Source organism: Leptidea sinapis, chromosome 23, assembly GCF_905404315.1.
Source record: "Leptidea sinapis chromosome 23, ilLepSina1.1, whole genome shotgun sequence".
In the NCBI taxonomy this organism is placed as follows: Eukaryota; Metazoa; Arthropoda; class Insecta; order Lepidoptera; family Pieridae; genus Leptidea; species Leptidea sinapis.
The window spans coordinates 11,951,154-11,961,793 of record NC_066287.1 but is presented as its reverse complement, the minus strand read 5'-3'; the positions used below and the strand labels follow the sequence as shown (position 1 = coordinate 11,961,793).

Genomic DNA, 10,640 nt, shown 5'->3' with positions numbered 1-10,640 from the left:
CAACGCTTGGACATACATGACGAAAGATCAACAATACTCGTAGCTCCGTGGGAAAGTGTTTACTTCAGACGCTTGAGACCCGGGTTCAATACATACCAGTGTAAGGAATTCTTATTGGGAATGAGGAATTATTATTATATGAAATTTCTAGTACACTTTTAATTTAAATATGGTACAGAATCATTTTGAAAATAGAACAGAACCGGGGGTATATGAACCGTGCTAACGTGGCCTACGGCAGTTCTAATTCAGACTTCAAAGTAAAAAGGAAAAGATGGAAGAGTAGTAGTGAAAAGTATTGGAAAGTCATTCAGTGGAGAGAAGATGGAAGAAAACGAGTGTTCGGTGCGGGTGTATTCTGCTGAAGGCACCGCAAGAGGAACAGCGACAGACCGACGAAAGTGTAAGTTCGTGGAAGTGAACACCAATAAAGGCTTGTTCCTTTAAGCTTACTATTATTTTCCAATCCCTGACCCACTCTCGTGACAGTATTATCAAATGACAATTCAATAATATTTTATTTTATTTGGGACACAAAACAATTACACACTAGATGATTACATTAGAGGAAGAAATAACATAATTAGTACTAAGTAGATAACCTACGACAATGTCCACGGGTTATTATAAAAGTGTTACATTACAGGAAAGAAAAGAAGACTCTAATAACGCAATAATCAAGAGATTATAACAAACAGATGTTGCTTACAATATTATTATTAGGTTAGATATAATGTATAAGTCTCCAATGAGAATACTTAATTTAATAACATTGAGATTTAAGATTAAATTTAATAGCATTAATTAAACTGATGCTGTTTCAATGTGCTGTTAATTGCTGATTAAAATAATTGTAATTCCGATATAAATATAGATATATAAAAGATAGTAAACCTACGACAATGTCCACGGGTTATTATAAAAGTGTTACATTACAGGAAAGAAAAGAAGACTCTAATAACGCAATAATCAAGAGATTATAACAAACAGATGTTGCTTACAATATTATTATTAGGTTAGATATAATGTATAAGTCTCCAATGAGAATACTTAATTTAATAACATTGAGATTTAAGATTAAATTTAATAGCATTAATTAAACTGATGCTGTTTCAATGTGCTGTTAATTGCTGATTAAAATAATTGTAATTCCGATATACCTATTATGTCAATATAAGTGCTATCTAGGCGCTGCAGAGGCGCGCGTTTGCCGGAGTTGGTCCGAATTGGGCTAACTACAAAAAGGGGACGCTTTTGTACACTGCGCTGACATACAACTCTTGGGACCAGAAAGTTTAGATTGTGTACTAAATCACTGCAGTCATATTTGTTGTTACACAATCCATATAATGTTTTAGCCCTGAGAAGTTTCCCGAGAGTTTTTATCCAATAATATTTTGTGGTCAACTTTGTCAAATGCCATTTGAAAATCTGTGTAACTGTAAACAGTTTCGATTTGAATATTTTGATCAATGTTATGGAAAAGAGAGGTCGTGAATAAAATAAAATTTGTTGTGGTTGATCTTCCCTTGACAAAGCCATGCTGTTGTTCTAAAATATTGTTGTGAATAAGGGGGTAAATTTTATCATGTACAAGACTCTCAACGACCTTTGACAAAGATGACATTATTGAGATAGGGCGGTATTTTTCAACATTACTTCTAGGTCCGTTTTTATGTATCGGAACTAAGTTAAAAAATAAGTAATTATATAGTCTATCCCATTTTTCTTACTTGGATCTTCAGGATTAGTCATATTTTCATGTCCAAAACCACGTGATTGTGTTTGTGCCAAATATCAACGTGCGTGCTAATAATACACGTACACATTAAAAAATTCATTATTCGTTGCTTTGAAATTATTGTCGTCTTAAGACCAAAAAATAAAAATAATAGTTAAGATCACACACATTACAAAAAATGTAAAAAATAATTTTCAATGTTTAAATTAGGTATTCTATTTAATTAGGTATTGCATTATTATGATATTATATTTATCATAATTATAAGGGATTCAAAAATATTATATGTCTTTTTTTATGAAAATAAGGGACGAGACGAGCAGGACGTTCAGCTGACGGTAATTGATACGCCCTACCCATTTCAATGCAGTGCCGTTCAGGATTCTTGAATACTTAACCCAAAAATTCTGAGCGGCACTAGTCTTAATTGCCTAGTCTTAAATTTATCAAATATACTTACTAAATTTATATCAATAATAATAATACTATTAAATTTAAGGCTAAACAGGTTTGAAACAAATTGAATGAGTAACTTTGAGTAGATAATAATTATTTCTGGATTGTCTAACATTTGTATAATAAGACAATTATAAGCTGGCACAAATAATCCAATTTTTGACAGTTATAATTGCCCCAAATTAGAGCCTTGGGGAACGCCAGATGTTTGTAGAAATTATATCCAATTACTTTAATTCTTTGCTTTTAGTTTTTAAATAAAAAATAATTGTCTTATGTGACCTCATTTTTTACTAATATTAAATTCTAATTTACATTAAAGTACGACGCAATAGAATAGAAAACAAAAATCTCTACAAAATTATTTAGAATTTATATTTTAAATAAATGACCTCACTTGTCACGATGAGTTTTATCTCGTCGATCTCGTAAAGTATGTCACGTATACTACAGCGAAGTGTGAGATCGCGATCATGGATACCATTATATATTATTATATTTTCTTGCCCTCTTGGGTTGTTTGGTTCTAGACGAGGCTATCCCGCTCAAAGTCACGCGTGTCGTGTGTAGGTACATTTCTATTACATTTGGCTATATGCTTTGAAGTCGGTGCGGTACAAATAATGGTATTTTGTTAATATTGAAGGTATAAGATTCGCATAAGAGTTGTATTAAATTAAATCTGTATTGTTATTTTATACTTTTGAGTTTTTGAAGTCGGTTTTTTAAACGTAGTTTTTATTATTTTGAATATGTTAAACTTTAACTTAACTTTAACATTAATAAGGTAAACTATAAGATGTAGTTGCTTTTTATTGTATATATTAGATAGTAATTTTTTAGGTAGCTAGGGCTAGTCCTAAGCAAAAAAGGACGATAAGGGCCATCATAATTTGAATTCTAGAGAATTCCGTAGAAATCACTTCAAAGAAATAGGTGTACTTACAATAGCATGCCGATTCATTTATAATATTCTATGGATGGCTTATTATAGAAGGAATGAATACATTTAAAATAAAGATATACATGATATCAACACAAGGAATAAGAATAAAATAACAATTCCAAAAACCAGGCTCGGTAAAATACAAAACTCATTCGTATGTTTCAAGATACATAATATACAGTTTATTCTTTATTACACTGTATTATTTATTTTTATTTATTTATTTCATTTATTCAGGATACAAACGGTCACAATTCAAAAACTTTACACTATTTTATTTAATGAAGACCTATAGTTCCATAAAATAATTTTAAAACTACTTAATACTTACAATGTGAGTGCTTTGTTATAAATAAAATAATACTAAATTTAATTGCAAATAAAGTGATAAAATATAAAACCTATAAAATACAAAACTTAATATATTACGATATGAAAACAAAACAGAAAGATTTACTTATGTTACTTATGTTTAGACATGGCTTCTTTTATCATAATTTTGAATTTAGCAAACGGCAAGTGAAAAATATCTAATTTTCCAAATTTTTCATTAAAAAGTTTACAAGCTCGTCTGGTATAACTATTGCTAGTGTGACATGTATGTGCTCTTTTGATGGTAAACACATCTTTTTGAAGAGTGTGTCTTTCAGGTCTGCAAGGAACTCTAAAATTAATCTTATGTAGTAATTGAGGAACGTCCACCATATTATTAAGGAGTTTATAAAGATATGTTATGTCAAAAATATCCCTACGATGTCTTAAAAGCATTATATTGTTGCGTTCAGAGGATTCTAAGTAATCGTTGTAAATATGTCCAGTACGGTATTCAAGTGATTTGACAAATATCTTTTGTAGTCTCTCTATTCTATCGATATGAACTTTATAGAATGGATGCCAAACAGTACAAGCAAATTCTAAATTGCTACGTACGTAGCTGTGATAAAGCAACTTATAACTGAAGATATCCTTGAAAGGTTTACTTAAACTTAATATAAAACCTAACTGTTTGAAGGCTTTATTTAACATTTGATCGATGTGAGGGACAAAATTTAACTTAGTATCCATAATAACCCCTAGATCTCTAATTTGATCAACTCTTTCTAATATTTGGTCATATAATTTATAATTGAATTTTATCATATCATTTCTTCGTGTATAACTCATGATATAACATTTATTTGTATTTAAGAAAAGATTATTAGTATTGCAGAATTGCTCAAAATTCGATAGATCAGCTTGAAGAAGTTCGCAATCACTAGTATCCTTGATAATCCTAAAAATCTTTGTATCGTCCGCGTAAAGTAAAATATTCGAATTAGTGGCTCTATTGGTTATGTTATTAATGTACAATATAAAAAGTAATGGACCTAAATGAGAACCTTGTGGGACCCCAGAACTTATATTACAGTATTGAGAAGTATATCCCCTTAGAGCAACTGCTTGGCATCGGTTACTAATATATGATTTCAACCACCGGAAAAGGTCGCCATGTATTCCTAGTTGCCACAGCTTCTGTAATAATGTGTTATGAGAAATTTTGTCAAAACACTTGGCGAAATCTGTATAAATAACATCAACTTGACACTTGTCATCCATGGCATTGAGAATATATTCGGTAAACACAAGCAAATTGCTTTCTACACATCGTCCTCTAACAAAACCGTGTTGACATGGAGTTATAATAGACTTAAGAGCCGAGTACATTTGTTCGGTAACAATTTTTTCTAGGATTTTTCCAAAAATATTTAGTTTGGAAATCGGGCGATATCTTGCGTTATAGACCCCTTTGGAATCGGACTAATAAGTGCCTGTTTCCATAGCTGCGGATAATATCCGTTTGTAATAGATTTTTTATAGAGGAATGTGATTGGGATAGCTAATGAAGTTGAACAGCTTTTTATTACAATGGAGTGAATTCCATCTGGACCAGCACCTTTATTAATATCAACAGATTTTAAATATTTCAGTACTTTATCAACACTAATTTTGATAGAGTTCAAATTAATAACAGCATCATGACAGGGCTCCAGTCGGTCAATGTCAATAGGATCTGAGCTCAATGGTTCAAATACAGATTGAAAATGTTCATTGAATAAATTACAAATATGTTCTCCATCTGTTACAAGAGACCCTTTGTAAGACATTGTTTGTGGCAGTCCACTATTAGATGATATTGACTTAACAAAGGTCCAGAAATATTTAGGATTTGATTTGATTTTGTCTTCAGTGTAATTTATATAGTAAAAATAGCATTGACGTTCCATGCTATGTGCTCTCTTTCTTAATAATTTATTAATGTTTGTTCGTCTAGTGGATTATTATATATTTTCCAACGCTTATGATACTTATTTTTCTCATTAAGTAATTTCCTCAGCGGTTTAGTATACCAGATTGGTATAGATTTGATGGACCGACGGGGAACATACTTGTTAAATAAGTTATGGAACTAGTCGTAAAATTTAAGCAAACATTCATCTAGAGATAAGTCACCAAAAAATAAATTCCAGTCTATAACTGACAGTTCATTATTCATTCCTGTATAATCTGCAGTGTGGAAATTGTATGAGTTGTGGAGCCGCCCTAAGTGAAGATATTAAACTTAAATCTATACACAAACATCTGTGGTGACTGTCCTCGGGTGTGAGAGGATGGTTACAGTGAGAGATGAGACAGAGAGTATTTGACATAATTAGATCTAGAATTCTATGATTATCATTGAAATTACCATTGTACTGTTTAAAATTACAGAAATTCAAGAATTCAATCAAAAGTCTAACACAGTAATTAGAACTGGGCGATAAAATCAGATCAGAAATTGACAAGCCTATTGTCCACTCAGCATCTGAGATGTTGAAATCGCCAGTTATCAGAAATATATCATTAGGTCTGTCTATTATTAGTTGACTTGATATTTCAAAAAAAGACTGTAATCCATTTCTGTGGTTGGCTCCGTGTGGAATATAAACGCAGGTAATGTTTAAGTGAAATGATTTATCTAACGGAATGGAGACCCACACGCAGTCTGCGGCGTCGGGCGGCGGCGAGTTCCAGTCGCGACGAAACGGTCGAATTATATATTTGATATTTAAAACGCTCTCAACTAACACAGTTCATACATTGAATGCAACACCTTACAAACTAATTTGCTTAAAATAACATGAATGAACTAACACTAGAAATAAGGGATTGCTTGTAACTAATTCTAGTAGGCTTCATAAGATACACTTCTATAATGAAGTCCCAGCCACTGTTCAGGCATTATCTATAAATAAATTTAAATGTTTTATAAAAAAATGGCTCTGTCGTAAATCCTTTTACTCCACTGCTGAATATCTAAATGATCGGACAGCCTGGGACTAGTACTATTGTGATTATTTTATAGCGATAGAAATGACTGTACAATATTGTATATTTTTATTGAAAAGAGCGCAAAAAAGAATGTTGGGAGAGTTTCTTGCGCCGCTTCTTCTTTCTCAGAGCGCAATTTGTTTACGAAGCGGTAGTAGTATCTAGTAGTTATTAGAAATGACATCAAAAAGAATTCTAAAGGAATCAATTTTGAGAAAATAAATGTCTTTTATGCCTTGGTTTATTACAGCCATTGTAAATTCTCTATTGACTGAAAGGAGTGGCTGTTGAGTTTCTTATGTTCTTTTTACTAGCTTAACTCAGTAAACTCAGTTATTTAAAAGAAATATTCATAGCAACGATTCAGAAGCGCTTAGTTTAAGCCTATTTGAATAAAGTTTATTGTACTTTGACTTTGACTTAAGTCAATTGTAGTACCGCATTGTAATGGACAGGGCGTATCAATTGTATGTTCTTCTCACGAGGTCTACTTTTTCCAAACTTATGGTATATTCAGTAATTTAAAAGAAATATTTAGTTAGTGACTATTCAAAAGCGCATAATTTAAGCCTAATTGAAAAAGTTTATTTGACTTTGACTTTAAAAGAAGTGAGTTGATTATTTGCTTTTCAGAAATATACCTTAACTAAGTCCACAAAATATACGGTGACAGTAAAACATATATCTGCCAAAATACTACTACATTCCATTCGAAGAAGCAGAAGACCAACCAGATGTAAATGAACTGAGATTTTACACAATCCGTCCTAAAACGGGGCTATCGGGCGATCTTATATCTGCTAAAAGAACTACTACATACAAATATTCAAAGAAGCAGAAGACCAGTCAGATGTAAATGAACTGAGAATTTACATAGTCCGTCCTAAAATGGGGCTATCGGACAATCTTATATCTGCCAAAAGTACTACCGCTTACAAATATTTGAAGAAGCAGAAGACCAGTCAGGTATTAATTGAGAATTCACATAATCCATCCTACACTCCGTTCCGAACAGCTGTTCAACCTGATACCTGTCGCTGAATTCCAACTTACCTTAACACGTCAAAAATAAGGATAACATCCCCACCATCTGGATGTCTCAGATGTCAAAAAAATTGTTTTTATTGTGTTAAATAACAATTTAACTCTTGTTGATACAAAAACTAGATGCTTCGTTCAGTTATCGACCTTCGGAATTTAGACCACAATCCACCGGACTAGGGAGAACATTAATTAAATACATGTCCTCGTTTTGCCAAGATATTATCCTTACCAATGTATCCAATTCCCCAAAGCTAAAAATACTGATACAAAATAGACTAACTCTTTGTGCATGTTGCCATGTCGCTAAGTTGTGACGTACGAACAGACTCACAAACTCGCTTTTGAACTGAACTTTTACTCCAAAATCAAAGACGCGCCCTGGCGCAACATACTTCAATATAAATAATAGTAAAATCTAAATAAACACTGCTCAGGGGGCCTACCATCAATTTTTAATAAGCGATGCGATTCCGATGCAGTTCAGTTTAGGTATCTAAACTGAATTGCTTAAATTCGTACCACTAAGTGCCTTTTATTGTATGGCGTTTGGATCGCTTATGAAGAATGAACGAAATAAATTTGTCTGTGGTCCGCCGTATGAGAAAGAGATGACGCTCTACAGTCGCTGCATAAGTATGTCTCTCTTACTCGAAACATATGCGTTGCGTTTCAAAACCTAAAATGATATATTTAAGTGGTTTTTTTGCGTAGAAAATACTAAAAATACATTTTAAAATTGCGCTTTATAGCGTCAAATTATTAACCATCAAGCCCTCGTTTGTACTTATTAAATAATAGTAATATAAATAAATATAGTTCTTTGAATTACAAATTAAATGTTTGCTTAGGTGTTTTCGTTGTTGATTCGGAAAAAGTTCCTACTTCCTTAGAGGAAAGTGAGTAATTAATAACTTTTAAAAATAGTGAAAACATACAGAAAAGGAAAATTTTATTGATGAAAGATGAGGTGAGAATACTTTATTGGACATTTTTGTAAAACAAAATACTGAAAATAAATACCAAAAATGAAAATACTAAAGACAAGGCAGTAAGGGCCCGGACTATATATAGCCTGTTCGCAAGAACGAATTAAAAAAAATGTACTCTGTGGTCCTGTCAAATCAAACATCAATGGAGGTGCGTTCATAACTCGTTATTTTTACACGAAACACCTAAGCAAACATTTAATTTGTAATTCAAAGAACTATATTTATTTATATTAATATTATTTAATAAGTACAAAAAAAAGGCTTAACGGTTTATAATTTGACGTTATAAAGCGCAATTTTAAAATGTTTTTTTAGTACTTTCTACGCAAAAAAACCGCTAAAATAATATAATTTTAGGTTTCTAAACGCAACGCATATGGTTCGAGTAAGAGAGACAAACTTATGCAACGACTGTAGAGCGTCATCTCTTTCTCACCACAGACAAATTTATTTCGTTCATTCTTCTTAAGGGATCCAAACGCCATTCAGTAAAAGGCACTTCATGGTACGAATTTTAGCGATTCAGTTTAGGTACCTAAATCAAACTGCATCGGAATCGCATCGCTCATTATAAGTTGGTGGTAGGCCCTCTTCTTCTTCTTCTTTGTCCTCGCCTTATCCCGTTACGCGGGGTCGGCTTTTGTTATCATGCGGCGCCATGTAGATCTTGTTTTCGCGTCTTCGTCACTGAGGCCAAGGCGTTTCATGTCCCTTTGGACCTTCGTCATCCAGGTAGTTTGGGGTCTTCCCCTACCCCTCTTTCTTGCAGCCATGGAAAGGCACTTTTTCACCACATAATCGTCGGGCCTACGCATTACGTGTCCGTACCATCTGAGCCTAGTTTCTGATATTTTGTCGGTTATGGGTGCAACTTTAAAGCTTCCTCTTATATATTTACTTTCTACTTTGTCCTTGAGTGTTACTCCTCCTGCCCATCTCAGCATACGCATTTCGGTGGTATGTAGCTTCTGTTCATGGGTCTTTTTGCTTGCCCAAACTTCGCTACCGTACAGTAAGGCTGGTCGTACTGCCGTTTTATAGACCTTGCCTTTAGTTTTTACTGGCATTTTAGCGTCTCATAGCACCCCTGTGAGAGTACGCCACTTCATCCATCCAGATGTCGTTCTCTGTGTTATGTCCGCTTCTATAGAGCCATCCTCGGAGAAAACGGATCCCAGATACTTAAAAGTTTTGGCTCTAGGGAGGGCCGTGCCACTTAGCGTGATGCCGGGGTCAAGTGAGCGGTTGGGATTGAAATTACAAAACAAATATTCAGTTTTTGTTCTACTAATGCGCAAGCCATTTTGTTCCAACGACTCCCTCCATCTTTCTAAGTCTTCTTGTATCTCTCGCACACTGTCAGATATTAGTACTACGTCGTGACAACATAAAATAGCAGAGGGCTTAGTGCACTACCCTGATGGACGCCAACTTTTATATCGAAGCTGTTGGATAGACCGGCTGGGCTTCTGACGCAGGTTTGGACGTTGTTGTACATATCTTTAATGATACGTATGTAGCATTCAGGTATACTGTGCGCTCTGAGCGCCTGCCATATCAATGTCCTTGGGACTCGGTCAAAGGCTTTTTCTAGGTCTATAAATACCATCCACAAATTTTGTCCCTTTCCTTTATCATTTTCCATAATCAGTCTTACAGCATGAATTGCGTCCATGGTTCCTTTTCCGGTTGTGAAACCAAGCTGGTTTTCCGTTAGCGAGATGATAGATGCTAGACGTTCACTGAGGACTTGTTCCCAAATTTTCAAAGTGTGTGATGTAAGTTGTATTCCACGAAAGCTTCCGCACTCTCTAATTATTTATTTATTTATACTATTAATCATTTACAGAAATAATCTTAAAAGCTAACATAGTCCCGCAAAACTGTTTGGACAGTTTGTCTGCAGGATCAAGTCTCTTGTAATACATTTAATGTCTCCCTTATTTTTGTAAAAGGGAACAAGTATGCTTTTTCTCCATGCATCTGGCATTTCCTCAGTTGTTAGGATATTATTAAACAAATTAGCTAGCCAGACTTCCCCACCTGCCTTCAGGGACCTCCACAGTTCGGCTGGTATGTCATCAGGCCCGCAGGCTTTGTGGTTTTTCATTTTCAG

General features: G+C 33.8%; 1 protein-coding gene across 1 annotated transcript; it reads right to left on the bottom strand.

Moving 5' to 3' along the window:
• Positions 1–9,147: 9,147 nt before the first annotated feature.
• On the bottom strand, positions 9,148–9,591 carry LOC126971305 (uncharacterized). Its single transcript, XM_050817527.1, has one exon. The coding sequence runs from the start codon at positions 9,589–9,591 to the stop codon at positions 9,148–9,150; it is 444 nt and encodes a 147-aa protein (XP_050673484.1).
• Positions 9,592–10,640: the final 1,049 nt, after the last annotated feature.